Raw genomic sequence first — 19,275 nt, 5'->3', positions numbered from 1 at the left:
GCAGAATATCTCTCATAATACATGTGCAGAAATATACACATTTACATGAGCTGGTTATTCGACGAAATCTAAAGAACTGACACTTCTATTTCCTTCATTGATTATTTAAATCAGTGAAGAGAGAGAGATACATTCACTTGGTATAATACTGTATTAGCATTTATCAGGGCAGATAGAACACTCGGAGCAGCTTTACATAGTTACATAGTAGGTGAGGCTGAATAAAGACTTGCGTCCATCGAGTGCAACCTAGTCATGCTAATCCGACCTAGTTGTGCTAATATTAGTTACTACAATACCTCTATGATTCTTATAGATACCCCTGGATGTTTTTGTCCAACAAGTGTTTGTCCAACCTTGTTTTGAACGTATTTAATGTCGAAGCCGACACCACCTCCCCAGGAAGAGAGTTCCAGAGTTTGACTGCTCTGACTGTAAATAAATTTTGATTGGATGTTTAAAAAGTATTTTTGATTGGCTGTTTAAAAAGCAGCTTTGACCAATGCAATGAACTTGTTTTTTTGCATTTTGTGAGAAAAACCCGGGTCTAGCCTGTTCACACTGCCACACACCCGTGTATTACCCAGGAAAAACCCTGCAAAAAACACTGTGTGTAATTCCCAGAGCATAACACCCGGGAATTTCACAAAGACCCTTTCACACTGAGACAGGACACGGGAAATCACTGCTTACCCTGGCAAAAACCCGGGTTTTTGCGGCAGTGAGATCGGGGGTATGATCTAGGGAGAGAGACAGCTGCAGCGGAAACCTGTCCCCTCCCTCTAGTTTATGCTTAGGCCCCACCCCCTCCTGGAGGCCCCGCCCCCTTCTAACTTGCATACACTCCATTTAAATCTTCATGGAGGAGTGGAAAATACCTCAGATTTCAGTGATGACATTAGTGTCTAAGGGAAAACTAGACCGCATTCTAGAGAATTTGGTTAAGCCCTACAAAATGGCCACCTCCGGTGTGTGGATGGCAGGAGGAATCATTTTTGCATACACAATCTCAATAATTTTTCCTCCCACAACTGAGGTCATGGGTTCAATTCCCACCATGGCCCCAATTGGGTTGAGTTTGTATGTTCTCTCTGTGCTTGCGTGGGTTTCCTCTGGATACTCCGGTCTCCTCCCACAATCCAAAGATATACTGGTAGGCAAATTTGTTCCCAATAAAATGAACCCTAGGTTGAATGTTTGCGCATGCGGTATAGATTGTTAGCTCCACTGGGGAAGGGACCGATGCAAATTGCCAAATATTCTCACATAAATAATGGTATCTAAACTTTTCCTCCAACACAGGTGGAGGAACCGCGGCCACCTTTGGGTCAGACTGCGGCGTATGGCATCCGACTGGTCTTCAGTAATCCAATATCAAAACTCGACTACATAGTAAAGTCCACAGAGCTGCTGTAAGTATAAATACAGCATAATGATCATTACTAATGTGTGTGCTGGTGGTGGGTATCTACCTGTATACTGTGTCAGCTGAGCTTGGCTTATGCAGTAAAAAAATCTTTATTTACAAAAACCCGTTGCCCGCTGCCATATCCCCATGAACGTCTCTCCCACATTCCAGGTGACTAAGGGGCCGATTCTCGTGCACCCACAGTGATCCAAATTTCCGTGCATGTGCTATTCCTGACAGTGATCGGCCACGGCAAGTTACACACTCACTGGGCTGGGGGCAGTTGGTGGCGTGGATGTGGATGGCCCATGGGAATGTTCAGTGTTTTCCGGGCTTCCCCACGAAAATGCTGAGTGTTCCCATGGGTACACTGGTGGGCCGATGCTTGCCGAGGACAGATGATGGTTTACATGATTCCTCCTGCAGCGGTGGCGGCGGCATGTGAGGGAATGTGTGCATGCACATAATTGCGATGGTTGTATGGTGCATCTGCTCTATTGTTCCTGTTGAGGGTCTATTGACGTCTTCTCACTCTTGTCTTCTCCAGGAGCGGCAAATGGACCCCAATTAAAAGGTGCTCAGGGGACGGCTATCTTGTGGCGTTTGCTCTGAAATTCATCCAACTAGGCTCATACAAGGCAATAACCAATGTCAAGTTCCGGTGTTCCACCGGTGAAATTCTGGAGGGAGATGGAGAGAAAGGGGGGAATTATGGAGACATGAGTAAGACCTGTAATAAAGGAATCATCGGTTTTGTCACTTTTCAAACATTTGTCCGTTTTCCGGAAATCAGGTTGACTATCTGGAGTGACGTCCAATTTTTCTGCTTTCCTCTGAGAGCAAATTATTGACTATAAATACCAACCACCATGGCCGCTCCCTGTCTTCCCCTAGCACAGAAATGGTAGTTTTAGCACTCTGAATAAATAAAAAAATGCATTCACATTTGTTTGTTCCTTTTTGAAATATAGCACAATGCATAAACACCGGGGCCGGGTAGGGGTCTAGGCCTCGTGTACATAGTATTATTGCTCCACAGAAGACCGGTTCTCCATACATGCTGCCTGATCGGTCAGGACTGACATCTCAAGGATCGATTTGGTCAGAGCCACATTAAGGTCTAAATGGGCCTGGAGCTGAAAATGATCAATGGCCTATTATGCGCAATAATAGGGGTTGCGGCCAGCACCTAATAATGTGGGAGGCGTGACCAGTGTTCTGGTTGGATGGTCTGCTCATGGGTGTGTCTCTATTTGTGTAAATACTTTCAACTAATTATATATGCCTGGAAAAGGCAGGAGGCTGGCATAGGAAAAATGCAGGGAGATATATTGGCGGGTGCCCTCCAAAGGTGCACCCACAGGATGCCGATGTCCTAACATACTTGCGGGGTGAGGCGGCACTCCAGTTATAAAAAAATACTGAAAGCCTGAACTTGGTACAAACAACATTTCAGCACCTTTTATGTGGTCACCTAAGTTTACCACACCATATACCCCTTATACAAATCATGCAACACAATAGTAACCCCCTTATACTGTACTTGCCTCTTACACATTATGCCACATGGAATGAGCCAAAATTCACATTATGCCACACAGATTAAGGCAAAATTCACATTTTGCCACATGGATTGAGCCATTATACGCACTATACCAGGCATGTGGCCCTCCAGCTGTTGTGAAACTACACGTCCCAGCATGCATTGACATCGTTTTAGCATTCTCTAATAGCAAAACTGTGGCAATGCATGATGAGACTTGTAGTTTCACAACAGCTGGAGGGCCATAGTTTGGACATGCCTGCACTATACCAAACAGATTGAGCAATAATGCACAATATGCATTATAAATAGGTGCGCATTAAAAAGTTACACCATAATGCCCATTACATGATAAGTCTCACAACATCCATTATGTATTATGCCAAACACCATAATGCCTATTAAAAATTATGCTATATAAATGTTGCTTACCTACATGTTCATTGCCAGGGCTTCCATGCACATTGCCAGGGGTTCCATGCTCATTGCTATGTGGGATTACATGCTCATTGCCAAGGGGAATAGATGCTCGTGGTAACTGGGGGACAGCCATTGACAGCCGGGCAGAGAGCAGGGGGCTGCCCTGCTGTATTCAGAGCACTGCATGTCCCGGTTGTTTGAAATAATACCCCTTTCACACCAGAAAATGCATTTTCTGGTGTGAGGGGGAGAGAAAACCACCCCCGCCCCCCTTTAAACAACCAGCTATATCTTCGGAACCAACTGACCCATTTACATGTAGCCTTCGATTGATTTTGGTACCGTGAAACTGGGCCGTTTGGTTCCAGAGAAATCTGTCCTCAAACAACATGAACAGCCATGAAATTACATTTCAGAAATATAAAAAAAAAAAATAGTTTTACCTGCAATATCTCTAGAACCAATGAACCCATATGGACCAGGTATCAGATTGAAGGCCCAGCGATTTGGGTTCGACTGAGATCAACCTCGAGCCTCTGTGATGCCGGAGGGGGAACTGGCAGCCGTTGGAACCAGGTGGAGGTCGGAATTAGCCGAGACCCATGTTATCCTATGGGGTAAACGTTCCAGGTTTGCCTGGCGATATCTCCGGTTTCCGGGGTGCTAGCGACGCGGGGCTGGGCTCATTGGAAAGCGCTGGCCCTCAACTACAAAATGGGCCTATTTGGAGAGTGGGCCTGGAGCTATAGCTCCATCAGGTCCATTGTTAATCCGGCCCTGGGTTTGGTCACCCCTGGTCTATTCGGTTCAAATGTCTTTAGATGCCACCACCAGCCTCATGTCGGTTGTGCTTTCTACGTCGACATATGTCGTCCTGTGTGAGCAGCTGTGTGTCATTGTATGCAGCCACTTTCATTGCCACGTCTGAATCTGGCCAGTCACCCTCCTGTAACCCCCCAGGGGCACCCAGTAATACGCACAGACCCCGAGCCCATCCGTGCTGCGTACCGGGATGTATGTGCTATGTGACTGATGCACGCGCCAACTTACGACACAGGCCCAATGCATACGGTGTCAACATTAGTCACCTCAGAATGAGGCTAATTGCCCTCTAGATACTCCAGTATCTAAGCAAAGCTGCAGACTAATTGTGTTAAACAAATGGTTTAAAATGGTAAATGGCAACCAAATACCCTGTGTCAACATTTTTGACTGTGGTTCCTGGTGACGTTTTCACGTGTCTAACATGAAGACCTATGGGCCCTGTTGACCTCTTGACCCTGATGACCTTTTGCATGTCGACAGTATGGGGTTGACCTATTGACTGCTCCATGAAAATCCTGCCGGTGTCATAAATCTATGGGGCGAATTCTCCAAGAGTCGGCTTTGGGTGACCTGCAGGCAGTTTTGCAAACTGGAGATTTACCAAAGATCAATCTTGTGAAAAACTCAACGTTACAAAGCATCGGGGGGCCAGAGGTGTATGTTACTGTGTAGCACTATGGTTATTCAAAATGGCCGACTGAACTGAGATGTTGGAGCCATATGTAAATAAAGGGGATTTGAGTACTGTAAATAAGAAGGCATTCTCATGTCAAAAGATAGAGACGTAATTGACTGATATTGTTGTGGAGGTGCTCCCTGGGAGTAGAGTAATACCCCTTTTCCACTAGCCTAAATATCCCAGATTTTTGCACGGGAGCATGTAAAACCCGGGATTTTAGGCAGATGGAAATGCTCCCTGTAGAAATAACCCAGGTCGTGAGACCTGGCATGTCTACCCAGGAAGTGACCAGGGTTGAACATGTGTTCAACCTGGGTCACTGTGTAGTGTAAATGGGTAAACAGGGACAATGCGACCCAGATCCCGTTCACCACAGTGCAAAAGCCAGTGCTGGGAGATGCTTCATCTCCCAGCACCTCCCCGACCCCACCTCCTGATGAGGTCACCTGCCCGGAATTATGCCGGGTGGGGACTCTAGTGTGAATGGGTTTGCAAGCCGGGTCGCACCCAGGTTGTAGCAGGGTACAAAATCCCGGGTGCGACCCGGCTTGCAGATGGAAAAGGGGTATTAATAGATACAAAGAAAAATGTCCAAGAGAGGATACTAAGAAATTTCCCCGGGCGGGGAACCAGCTTTCAGTAACAGGTAATTAAACCGTTAAAACATAACTTTAATGAGATTAAAATAGATCTAATGCGATTGGACCTTAAATACGGAGGAACAACATGAAAAAGACAAAACAGTACAATTAAATCCCACATAAAACAATAATTGTGTGAAAGTGGGAATAAACGCTATTAATTATGTAGCGAGAAACGAATTGAAACACTCAGCTTTCAAATTACTCTGTACAACCGGATAAATGCAAATTCTAGGGCTATGATAGTTACCTAGTAGACTCCTGGTAATAGATACAGATAGACTGCCACATATATAATCAAATGGTAACATCACATATATCTCTGTGTCATAATGATAAGTTACATAATGTACCACACGGTGTCTGAGTCCACTTGGTGACTTCATTAGAAACACGTGATGGGGAAACATTACACAAACCCCTATGAAATAAATATGATTGTAACAGTTAAATACTTTTGAAAAAAATCCCATGGATGGACAGAGTGATATGTATCCTCTGCCAGCATATACATTAATGGTATTAGTGCGACAGGGAAAATACACTCCCACACGTCAGGGGCAGCCATTGGGAACATATGTGCTACCATGTAAGAGTGATGTGATGCAGGACAGATAGGAGTATGTAAAGTGAATACTTGAGTTGTTGGATGAGCACAAGAGGTGGCTGCTGCCCACGCAGGTGACCAAAGGACAGTGAATGGGTGGTTGAGCGGACTCCGAGCGCATCCCAAGTATGAGGAATTATAGCAAAGCAGGGGATGCAGTTACAATCCCGGCAGTCGGGATCCCGACCGCCGAAATGCCGACACTTTCTCCCTCCGTGGGTGTCCACGACACCCCTGGAGGGAGAATAAATTAGTGTGCCGAGCGTAGCGACCGCCGGGATTCAATACTGAATCCCAAAGCAGGTTTCTGCTGTTGATGTGGGTAACCTACTTGGCTCTGGTGTAAACCGGTGTAGAGTCAATGTGAGGGCCCAGAGGAATGAGAGGACCTGGAAAAGAGTTATTAGGATAATCCTAAAATCTAGCTCACCCTGGTCCCATGTAGGTGCTGCTTCCTACCGTCTACAATTGTTCGTAGGGAATGGTGAGTGAGACTGTACATGGGTGGAGGAGTATAGGAAGAAACAAAAGGGAACAGCTTCTTTGGGCTGTGCCAGAAGCCAAATTGAGCTGCAGAGGAAGGCAGCTCTCTGCACATAGCAGCCTGGACTGGCAGTCCGAGGGAGGGAATACCTCCCAAAGGGACTGCCTTACTGCAGGAAGCACTTCCAATAAGAGGTCACTACCAGACACAGTGAAGCCAGTTCAGTCTCAGACTGCGTAACACCGGGCCCAGCTGCAAATATTACCTGCAGAGGGGCTGGTCCCTGGTATTCTTATGATCAGGATGCCAGCCATCAGGACTCTGGTGTCTGCTGTTAATCCAGTACCAGGATTTTGACTGCTGGCATTGGGGGGGGAATGTGCCTGGCACTGAATCAGCAGGACAGACTTTTTTTGGGTACTGTCTCATGGTGGAAGGGGGGGGGGGGGGGGGGGGCTTGGTGTAGAGCAGGCATTCCCAACCACGGTCCTCAAGGCACACCAACAGTGCAGGTTTTGTAGATATCCAAGCTTGAGCACAGGTGACTTAGTGTCTGAGGGATTCTGATTAAAGCATCTGTGCCTGGATATCACTAAAACCTGCACTGTTGGTGTGCCTTGAGGACCATGGTTGGGAATGCCTGGTGTAGAGTCTCTGCTGTGACCTTGCACACAGAAAGACTTGGTGCAGCCCCTGTAATACTGATTGTGACAAACAACACACCCCCACCCCCCGGTATTACACCTTAGTTCATGGTTAGTGAACACTAGCATGTTTGGGTGCCATTACTTGCTCTTGTTGACCCAAAGCTACTGGGCAGAGATAAGACACCTCTTCCTGTAGGCATTGCCTGCCTACCATCCCAATAGTATCAACTAAAACTGAAGATCGGTACATTGCAGGTTGGATCGCGCCAGCTTTCATGCAGCACATTCATTTGGAACCAGTGACAAATTAGACATGAGCCTTTCCAGCAATGGATATTCCAGAAGTGCCCTTCCCCAAACACTCTAGTAATACCGAGACTCTAGATTAGGAGACAGCCTCTGCCCTAGAACTTCTCATTCTCTGAAGTTAGAGAACTTTTGGCCCTGCTTTGCTGCTGGATCTTGGATCTATGTGTGAGACTTCAGACCTGGTCCGCGCTGACTGCATGTGTCTACAAAAACCAGGTTCATCGCTAGGTTGCAGAGTCACTATGTTTTTATCATGACAGTATACCTCCTACCGTCACCTCGTCCATTTAGGGATAAGAGTAGATGACAGCACGGAAGGCCCAAAGAGGGGATCTTCTGGCTACATTAGGACTGACGACTATCTGGCGATTGTGGCAAATTCAGGTCTATGCAGAAATAGCCAACAGACATCAGGATCAGACCTTACGCACACATGGATTACACCCTACAGTTCTTAGATTAGACAGTACAGACACAGGATATAATATTTTTGTAGCATTTTATTTCTCTGTGGCCTGTACACCGGCATATCTTCTCATGATGCGTCTTACAGTCAGAGCAAAAAAGCCAAGTAACACAACTAGACTGACGGACACAATGGCCACCAGAAACCACTGTTCCCAGTCCTCATGGCCTGCCGAGATTCTGGAAGCCTGGACAACATCTGCTCCAAACACCTGCAGTGGGCCCAATGTCACTGATCCATGTTCTCCTGGAGATGGACCTGCAGGGAAGAGGAGAATAAGATCATGTTCCGTTGTACATAGCTTTTATGGGGCTGACATGAAGGCGAGTTAATGTCAAATTATTCCTGACAACATTCCAACAGCCTAAACTTTGATCCAGACCCTACAAGGAGACAATGGCCAAGGTTTTAAACTACACTTTGAGCACCCAAAGTCATGTCATGCTCAGACTCTTGCCTATGAGGTCAACAAAGTACCCTGCAACACAGAACTGTTGGGATCTAGTGGTGTGCACCAGCCATATTGTGTTTCATGACATCTGGCAGAGTTTTGGATCTGGTGTTCCAAAACACCAACCTTCAGATCTATAGATTTTTGTGAGAAAAAAAAAAAAATTACAATATATACACACACAGCTACAGATGTACCACCACACTCACCATTCCTAAGAATGGGGTGCAATCAGCACCCACACTTCCCAGGTTGGGATGCAGTGGCCTGTGACAATAGATAAAGAATTTTGGAGTTTTATGCTCCTACAATATTAGTTTCCACTATTTTCCAGTCTCTCCTGACTGGAATCAATTTTTAGGCCAAAAAGGTTGCACGGAGGTAGCTGGATGACTATGCTAAGCCACACAAGTGTGCAGCACAAACACATGGCCCATCTAGGAGTAGCACTGCAGCGGCAGACAGGATGGCAGTTTGAAAAACTAGGGACCCCCCCCCAAAAAAAAAAAAACATCTGGGCGGGAATTCCCTAACAGGCTCGGGTGTCCATTAAGTAAATGCTAAAGATTAGGAATAGCCATCAGTGGTCACCCCTACTTTTACAGTTCAGTAGGCCGATGACATACACAAGTAACGCACCATCAACTGAGAAACCGGAAAGTATAGAACATCGGTCACAGACCATCAATGATTTTGAAGAGATAGAAAGCCAATATCTTACTTTATATCTCCACAATTTATAAAGTACCAGCCCAGCAGCGCCAGATTGCCATGTTACCCATTGTTTGGACATAAAGTACCAGATACAGAGATTGATAGTTTCCCTGCATACAGCAGCCTTCTAACAAGAATGCTTGAGCGGGTCAGGCAGCAACAACCATATAAAAGTAGTGTCCACTACTCACCGGCTAAAGCTTCTCTTTTGCCAACTCTTCTTGGAATCCCATGGACAGGCCCCAGTCTCCGGCTTTGACCGACACAGTTCCCAGAACCACAGCACTGGCAGATTGTACCAGGACCATCCACAGCTGTCCAGCTAAGGAGAGAGCAGAATTATTGAACTTTTGCCATGGTGAACATGCCAATCGTTGCTTCAATTAACACTATTATGCACATTGCAGTCCTATTTCTGGGATAAACTGGTGTGTGATCATGGATATTAGGGACCCATCTGATGGTAGTTGACATAACAGTGGATGGACATGTATTTTTTGGCCAAACGTGCCAAGAACCTCAGTTCTCCATGTTAGTTGTTGTTTTCCCATTAGTTACACTTTTTTTTTTCTTTCCCAAGTCTACATAGATCATAGAACCCATTTGAATAGACCGTTCATTTGACAGAGACTCTGCAAATGTCAAAGTTATGGTAATGCTATAACCTCACCTGCTGGTCGCCTTCACATAGGAACAGGCCTTGTTCATGGGATCTGGGACCTGAGTAGCGGCAGCAGCTCTGAGATTACACGTGATATAGATCTGGGGAAGGAAAGGATATAGGACAGAGGGAAGAAGAAAGAAATTAGGCCTAGATTAATACAACCACCAGCATAGTAGCATTATCTACCATACTAGATCAGTAGTAAAACCCAGTCCTCACCAGAGACACATCTATCCCAGTGAAGCGGAAAGCATCAACCGTGAACTGGAGCTGGTTTTGCTGGGGCCTTGGGGATATGAAGGCAGAAGAGGAATCTACCTGCTGACCGTCCACCAGGCACCTATAGAACACATTGGTTATACCCAGAAGGTGGGACCATCAGATCAGCCTGAACAGTGTCCCATATAACATACCCATTGTTGGTAATGATGGCATAATTAGGGGTGGACTGGACATCCGGAGACAGAGTGGCCACACAGCTATCCACATACAGAATCATAGGGATGTGGTTCTGAATGTCCACAGAGGCCTCAATGTGGAGAATGTCCCCCAGCTGGAAGACGGAGGAAGATCTGGGAGCGCGCCAGTCAGCTGTAAGGGAACCACAGGATTAGAGGAGACCAGACCTTGGACCATCACACCCCCAACTCACTAACCAGTCATCAGCTGCAGGGAGAAGGACAACCTCTCTTCTGAGGACACGGTGGTGCTGAACGGAACCCACGTTGGCTTGATGGCCTCACTGCTCACATTAGCATTTCTGCACAAGACAAACCCACCAGCAGTGGTCCAGCATTATACAGAATCGAAGTCACGTTTCTTCTATCATGGCATCATTGACTGTAACCCTGGTGGATTTACACTAGATATCTGCCAAAAGCCTATATTCGGATGCTAGACCCTACATCCAATATATGGTGCAATAGGGGTTCCTGCACAAGATTTGTTCTTCAGACAAGACCCCTGGAGTACAGAGTGAACCACCTAGTACAGTGGTTCCCAACCCTGGTCCTCAAGTACCGCCAACAGTGCACGTTTTTCAGGTCTCCACACAGAATCCGTGAAATTAGCTCCACCTGTGGATCTTTTAAAATGTGTCTGAATCTGTGCACCTGCCGGGTGACATGGAAAACATGTACTGTTGGGGATACTTGAGGACCAGGGTTTGGAACCACTGACCTAGTGCACCCCACCACCTCCTCCTTTTAAGGTGCGATAAAGTGGAGGTGTAAGATGCATGGATAAACAATGAGTAGTTTCCATAGAAACAAGCCAGGTACCCAAAAGTATCCTTCATGCAAACTCTTAATACACCACTGTCCCCTCCCTTTAAGGAGGGGCCCGCTCTTCATATATCCTAACGGTGGGCCAAATCCCTGTGGTGGTCACTCACCAAGCACAGGTAATAGTGACTATTGGTCACTGGTGAAAACTTACCGGGGGTAGAAACACTGGATGGGAACCACAGCAGGATTGGTCCTGGTGATGGGGACACCAACAGGAGATGTTGGTCTGTAGGTCAGGACGCTGGTGTAGATCAGCCAGTCTGCAGTCATCTGTAGGACAAAGCAGAGACATTGCTCCATCATCCAGACCGCAGACACCAAGAGTCATTACCAGCCTGGTTAAAGGGATCACTTTAGAAGTAGCGTTACCAAACGACTAAATTACTGTGGCAGAAACCACGAGTCCGGTAGCTCAGACGCTGAGTGACAGCGGGGAAGGTTCAGCGCCTGACAATAAACGTTTTTCCCTGATTACTATGCCAAGGGGCCCATTTGTTATGGATCGCATATTCCACAGGTTCTCAAAGTCGGTCCTCAGGAACCCACACAGTGCATGCTTTGCAGGTCTCCTGAACAGAATCACAAGTGAAAGAATAGGGTAAGTCCTAATCCTTGCACCAATAGGTAGCAGCTGATATCCCTTTGGAAGAAAGAACACCCAACTTCAGTGATACAGATATATGGAAATGGATTAAGGTAACCAGCGCTGATAAAGGATAAAGAATGACCTCTGTCTTGAAAAGTGAGTGTGCTCTCCACCATCTATATAGGTCCGGGGTCTTACTGGCAGTGAACTCACATTAGTATACTAATCTCGCATGCACATAAAGGTTTCTTTTACCACTATTCCTGTGTGGAATTAGCGCTTCCCTCAGATGGCAGTTACTGGCATATGACAGGCACTCAACTTACTTGAGAATTCTGTCACGCGTTCCCTCAAAGGTTTCTTTATCAATGATGAAGCAGCCAGATGTACAAAAAAGCTTGACTCTTTATTCCACACACTCCGGAGCATAAAGGTCAGCATACAAAAGGAATGATGACAATAGGAGGGAAGGGAGACTCAGCGTACGGATGAAGACGGATCCAAGCTCCAGGCCGGTCAGCGCGGCGTGCTGCAGACACGATGAGCCCGGCGTTGCTTGTAAGTGTCTGATCGTGTCTGCAGCACGCCGCGCTGACCGGCCTGGAGCTTGGATCCGTCTTCATCCGTACGCTGAGTCTCCCTTCCCTCCTATTGTCATCATTCCTTTTGTATGCTGACCTTTATGCTCCGGAGTGTGTGGAATAAAGCTTTTTTGTACATCTGGCTGCTTCATCATTGATAAAGAAACCTTTGAGGGAACGCGTGACAGAATTCTCAAGTGAGTTGAGGATTTGTAACTGCCATCTGAGGGAAGCGCTTATTCCACACAGGAATAGTGGTACAAGAAACCCTTATGTGCATGCGAGATTAGTATACTAATGTGAGTTCACTGCCAGTAAGACCCCGGACCTATATAGATGGTGGAGAGCACACTCACTTTTCAAGACAGAGTTCATTCTCTGAGGGAAGCGCTAATTCCACACAGGAATAGTGGTACAAGAAACCCTTATGTGCATGCGAGATTAGTATACTAATGTGAGTTCACTGCCAGTAAGACCCCGGACCTATATAGATGGTGGAGAGCACACTCAAAGACAGAGTTCATTCTCTATCCTTTATCAGCGCTGGTTATCTTAATCCATTTCCAGACTCATAAGTGAAACAATTCGCTCCACCTGTGGCTTTTAAAGTGAGTCAATGAGTAACAAGGGCACCTGCTGAGTGACCTGGAATATGTGCACCTGAGGACCGAGTTTGAGAACCCCTGGCGTATTCAATGTGATCTGGGCAGGATCTTACCCATTAAGGGTAGGCAGGAAGGTACCCTGTGATGTGTTCGGATGGCTGCCAGGGTACCTGGGCATGCACGGGAAGCAATAACCACACAGCAGCCAATGGGCTTCTGACATTTATAGATTGCACAGAACGCTTTGCATTAAATGTTAAAATCGGGCTGGACTGCATCCACCATAGAAATCTAGTAAGTGATGTCTCTAAAGTCAGAAATGAGACAGTATACTGAGACCTAAACCACATACTGTGGGCTGCAGACCTTTTACTACTGCCCACTATCACAGCATTGCCAGGTGTCTGCTAAGGATCATCAGATACCTCCCAATTATCCCAATAGGGTAGGGAAATCCCATCTCAGGCACTGCCCATCTCAGGCACTGGCCGACACCAGACCGTGTCCCATGGTGGTGGTTGGGGACCCAGAGTCATAAGCAGCAGTGGAAAGACACCATATTCATAGGAGAGCGACTGGGGGCATGGCCAGCTGCGCATGGAGATTCCAGCTCTGAAGACCCCAGTCAGCAGGTGCTATATACATACAGATATACTACACCAGGCATTCCCAACCATGGTCCTCAAGGCACACCGACAGCACAGGTGTTAAAGATATCCAGGCTTCAGCACAGGTGACTTAAGTCATACCTAAGTTATTCCAATTAAGCCACCTGTGCTGCAGCCCTGATACCACTAACACCTGCCCTGCTGGTGCACCTTGAGGAACGGTGTTGGGAATGCCTGTATTACACCATTAGAACACAGTCAGCCTTACCTGTAGTCCATTCCCACAATCCTGAAGATCAATCTGGAAGACCACACTGGTACTGGAGCTCTGGGGGCCAGGAGCACAGGATTGGGGCCCCAGGCTCAGGTCTGAGGCCTTCACCAGCTTCCCATTCCCATACAGGTCCCTCATCACAGTCACCACCATCGTGTCCTCCCCACACTGCAGACTGATGGGAGAGCTCCGGGGTGCTGGCTGGGGTATGGTCAGCTGTCTAGACTGAGCAGCCCCCCCATCATTCCTAACCAGGGACCCCACACCAGACACCTGCCGTGCACCCCACCTGGGGGACCAAAGCCCAGACTCCTGTCCAAGCACAGGTGGAGCGCCCACCACAGGAGACCCTCTAGCAGACCCCCTCGCAGGAGACTGGTGATCCCGCAACCAACTGCCCGGCTGGTGCCTAGCCAAGACCCGCTCCCTGGCACTGACCAATCCTGACCCATAAACCAGGGCCACCAGCAACAGCCAACTCCATCTCATACACAGCCCCATTCTGTCTGCAGGACACACAGCACAAGGCCAGGAGAGCAGGGATCAGCCCTATATACCCCTCCCCCAGCTGCTAATACCCCACCTGGGGCAGATTACACTCACCTGAGCTCTCCTCTCACCATGTGCAATCACCTAACGAGGATACACACAATACATATATGAAACAAGGCAGGTAAACGTTGTCATACCCTCCAACATGACCCATTGCATTTGCTACACCTGGACTTCCCTCTTAATGTATGAGTGCTGTCACTTGAATTGAAACAACCTTCTCATCAATTACCTAGTTCCACACAGGTGATGGCAATCATACATTAAAAGGGAGGTCCAGGAACAGAGCATTGTGTCCCGAATGCAATGGGTCATGTTGGAGGGTATGCGTTGTATGACTGGGCATTATGGTACTTGTAGTGCCCCAAATGCCTGTGAGCTATATTATACAGTATATATACATATACTCATGTTGGAGGGTATGTACATATATATATATATATATATATATATATATATATATATATAATATATATATATATATATATCGGGGTTGCCTACCTGACCCTCTCCATGCGGGAGAAAATGCTCTGTTCCTGGACTTCCCTGGTAATGTATGATTGCCAGCACCTGTGGGGAGCTGGGTAACTGATAAGAAAGGTGTCACCACAGGTGATGGCAGTCATACATTACCAGGGAAGTCCAGGAGCAGAGCATTGTGTCCTCCTGGAGAGGGGCATGCTGGGAGGTATGGATAATGTAGGATTGCCAGCACCTGTGGGGAGCTAGGTAACTTATAAGAAAGGTGTCACCACAGGTGCTGGCAATCATACATTACCAGGGAAGCCCAGGAACAGAGCATTGTGTCCTTCTGGAGAGGGGCATGATGGGAGGTATGGATAATGTAGGATTACCAGCACCTGTGGGGAGCTAGGTAACTGATAAGAAAGGTGTCACCACAGGTGCTGGCAATCATACATTACCAGGGAAGCCCAGGAGCAGAGCATTTTATCCCTTATGGAAAGGAGCAGGTAGGCAAAGGCTAACTACTCCTCACCTCTATGAGGTGAAATACCGCCAGTGATCACTAGATGCCACTGAAGAACCAAGTTACACCTTTGTGTGCTGAAAGATAACAGAAAGTAAAAGCACTTTGTGCAGGGACACTGATCTGTTTCAAACTTGCTGAATATGGAGAGAGGGACCTGTGAAGCAAGAGATTGGAGGTGGGTCAGGAGCAGCTAGGGACTGGGGGTGGAGAATTTGTGCCCTAAAAACTGTCACAGCTCAAAGTGAAGGTAAGTACATTGTAGAATTCTTTCTACTTTTAGTGTGATACAAATATACAGTATTGCTCTGACTCACTTTACTTCTGCACCAGCTAGGTGGTCTGGGAAATGTGACAGTTAGTAATGACTGCACATGTGCACCAGCTAGGGTGGTCTGGGGAATGTGACAGTTAGTAATGACTGCACCTGTGCACCATCTAGGTGGTCTGGGAAATGTGACAGTTAGTAATGACTACACCTGTGCACCACCTAGGTGGCCTGGGAAGTGTGACAGTTAGTAATGACTGCACATGTGCACCAGCTAGGAGGTCTGGGAAATGTGACAGTTAGTAATGACTACACCTGTACACCGGCTAGGTGGTCTGGGACATGTGACAGTTAGTAATGACTGCATGCGCCCCAGCTACCCCAGTGAATTCTGGGAGTGCAACAGAAAACCGCAGACGGACCGGCCATTTGGAGGGAGGGCTGCCGATGTCAGCAGCGTCCATATCTCCCCACGGCCATCGCAGCACCATGTAAGTTTAGATGCGTGTGAACACACCTGTGACTGTGATAGTTGATGAAGGCGTTCGCACAGCGGCCCTGCACATGCGTATAATCGCCCCACCATTGGTCCCCGGCTCAAATATGCTGAGGGCCAAATGATTGTAAGAATAAAATAGTGTGCCGAGCGTAGCGAGGCACCGAGCCCGAAGCATGGCGAGCGCAGCCAGCGATGCCAGGGGATGCAGTGTACTTCAAACTGTGTCCATGTCGATTGTGTCGACATTCGGGTAAAAAAAACCTGTGAAAACCCCATGTTGACCTTTTGACTGTCGACCTAAACCATGTCGACCTAATGACCCATAGAATTAGAACCATGTTGACCTAGAACCATGTCGACCTAATGGTGTCAACCTAATGCTTGTCGACCAACATGCTGTGGACCAAATGATCCCAACCTATTAGTAAGGGTGGTCATACTTGCCTACCTGACCCTCTCCATGCGGGAGAAAATGCTCTGTTCCTGGCCTTCCCTGGTAATGTATGACTGCCATCACCTGTGGGGAGCTAGGTAACTGATAAGAAAGGTGTCACCACAGGTGCTGGCAATCATACATTACCAGGGAAGCCCAGGAGCAGAGCATTGTGTTCTCCTGGAGAGGGGCATGCTGGGAGGTATGGATAATGTAGGATTGCCATCACCTGTGGGGAGCTGGGTAACTGATAAGAAAGGTGTCACCACAGGTGCTGGCAATCATACATTACCAGGGAAGCCCAGGAGGAGAGCATTGTGTCCTCCTGGAGAGGGGCATGCTGGGTGGTATGGATAATGTAGGATTGCCATCACCTGTGGGGAGCTGGGTAACTGATAAGAAAGGTGTCACCACAGGTGCTGGCAATCCTACATTACCAGGGAAGCCCAGGAACAGAGCATTGTGTCCTCCTGGAGAGGGGCATGCTGGGAGGTATGGATAAAGTAGGATTGCCAGCACCTGTGGGGAGCTGGGTAACTGATAAGAAAGGTGTCACCACAGGTGATGGCAGTCATACATTATCAAGGAAGTCCAGGAGCAGAGCACTGTGTCCTCCTGGAGAGGGGCATGCTGGGAGGTATGTATAATGTAGGATTGCCAGCACCTGTGGGGAGCTAGGTAACTGATAAGAAAGGTGTCACCACAGGTGCTGGCAATCATACATTACCAGGAAAGCCCAGGAACAAAGCATTGTGTCCTCCTGGAGAGGGGCATGCTGGGAGGTATGGATAATGTAGGATTGCCATCACCTGTGGGGAGCTAGGTAACTGATAAGAAAGGTGTCACCACAGGTGCTGGCAATCCTACGTTACCAGGGAAGCCCAGGAACAGAGCATTGTGTCCTCCTGGAGAGGGGCATGCTGGGAGGTATAAATAATGTAGGATTGCCATCACCTGTGGGGAGCTAGGTAACTGATAACAAAGGTGTCACCACAGGTGCTGGCAATCATACATTACCAGGGAAGTCCAGGAGCAGAGCACTGTGTCCTCCTGGAGAGGGGAATGCTGGGAGGTATGGATAATGTAGGATTGCCAGCACCTGTGGGGAGCTGGGTAACTGATAAGAAAGGTGTCACCAGAGGTGCTGGCAATCATACATTACCAGGGAAGCCCAGGAACAGAGCATTGTGTCCTCCTGGAGAGGGGCATGCTGGGAGGTATGGATAATGTAGGATTGCCAGCACCTGTGGGGAGCTAGGTAACTAACAAGAAAGGTGTCACCACAGGTGCTGGCAATCATACATTACCAGGGAAGTCCAGGAGCAGAGCATTGTGTCCTCCTGGAGAGGGGCATGCTGGGAGGTATGGATAATGTAGGATTGCCAACACCTGTGGGGAGCTAGGTAACTGATAAGAAAGGTGTCACCACAGGTGATGGCAATCGTACATTACCAGGGAAGTCCAGGAGCAGAGCATTGTGTCCTCCTGGAGAGGGGCATGCTGGGAGGTATGGATAATGTAGGATTGCCAACACCTTTGGGGAGCTGGGTAACTGATAAGAAAGGTGTCACCAGAGGTGCTGGCAATCATACATTACCAGGGAAGCCCAGGAACAGAGCATTGTGTCCTCCTGGAGAGGGGCATGCTGGGAGGTATGGATAATGTAGGATTGCCATCACCTGTGGGGAGCTAGGTAACTGATAAGAAAGGTGTCACCACAGGTGCTGGCAATCATACATTACCAGGGAAGTCCAGGAGCAGAGCATTGTGTCCTCCTGGAGAGGGGCATGCTGGGAGGTATGGATAATGTAGGATTGCCAACACCTGTGGGGAGCTAGGTAACTGATAAGAAAGGTGTCACCACAGGTGCTGGCAATCCTACATTACCAGGGAAGCCCAGGAGCAGAGCATTGTGTCCTCCTAGAGAGGTATGGGTAATGTATGATTGCCAGCACCTGTGGGGAGCTAGGTAACTGATAAGAAAGGTGTCACCACAGGTGCTGGCAATCATACATTACCAGGGAAGTCCAGGAGCAGAGCATTGTGTCCTCCTGGAGAGGGGCATGCTGGGAGGTATGGGTAATGTATGATTGCCAGCACCTGTGGGGAGCGAGGTAACTGATAAGAAATGTGTCACCACAGGTGCTGGCAATCATACATTACCAGGGAAGTCCAGGAGCAGAGCATTGTGTCCTCCTGGAGAGGGGCATGCTGGAAATATGGATAATGTATGATTGCCAGCACCTACGGGGAGCTAGGTAACTGATAAGAGAGGTGTCACCACAGGTGCTGGCAATCATACATTACCAGGGAAGCCCAGGAGCAGAGCATTGTGTCCTCCTGGAGAGGGGCATGCTGGGAGGTATAGATAATTTAGGATTGCCAGCACCTGTGGGGAGCTAGGTCACTGATAAGAAAGGTGTCACCACAGGTGCTGGCAATCATACATTACCAGGGAAGTCCAGGAGCAGAGCATTGTGTCCCGCATGGAGAGTGTCAGGTAGGCAAGTTGGGGTGAATTCCTCCATACCCTGCACATTCTCAGTGTGCTGACCGGGGGAGTGGTCATACAAAGTTCCCAGCTCCTTTATTAAACCCTATTGGATGGTACAGATCCCGCCCCAAGCCACTCGTATCCATGGCTCCGCCCTATAATATCCACCTTTGGGACAGATTCTCAAAGCTTCAAAAGTGGTAAAATTAGAGATGAGCGGGTCCGGATTCCCGAGATCCGACA

At 47.8% G+C, this 19,275-nt stretch overlaps 1 protein-coding gene and 1 long non-coding RNA gene across 2 annotated transcripts; one reads left to right on the top strand and one right to left on the bottom strand.

The window, feature by feature from the left end:
* The first annotated feature begins 1,068 nt into the window (after positions 1 to 1,068).
* LOC146072864 (uncharacterized) lies at positions 1,069 to 2,353 on the top strand. Its single transcript, XR_014473250.1, has 2 exons — positions 1,069 to 1,412; positions 1,956 to 2,353. It is a non-coding gene; the product is annotated as an uncharacterized LOC146072864 (long non-coding RNA).
* A 5,692-nt stretch (positions 2,354 to 8,045) lies between these two features.
* On the bottom strand, positions 8,046 to 14,327 carry LOC146075980 (zona pellucida sperm-binding protein 3-like). The gene is made up of 8 exons (XM_083185729.1): positions 13,793 to 14,327; positions 11,296 to 11,414; positions 10,515 to 10,618; positions 10,272 to 10,449; positions 10,078 to 10,198; positions 9,865 to 9,956; positions 9,386 to 9,516; positions 8,046 to 8,287 (listed from the first exon to the last, which is right to left on the bottom strand). The coding sequence occupies exons 1-8, from the start codon at positions 14,297 to 14,299 to the stop codon at positions 8,064 to 8,066; spliced, it is 1,476 nt and encodes a 491-aa protein (XP_083041855.1). The 5' UTR covers positions 14,300 to 14,327; the 3' UTR covers positions 8,046 to 8,063.
* Positions 14,328 to 19,275: the final 4,948 nt, after the last annotated feature.

The sequence above is a fragment of the Crinia signifera genome, chromosome 4, assembly GCF_055691185.1.
Source record: "Crinia signifera chromosome 4, ASM5569118v1, whole genome shotgun sequence".
Taxonomy (NCBI): Eukaryota; Metazoa; Chordata; class Amphibia; order Anura; family Myobatrachidae; genus Crinia; species Crinia signifera.
This window is presented reverse-complemented; position numbering and strand designations above follow the sequence as displayed.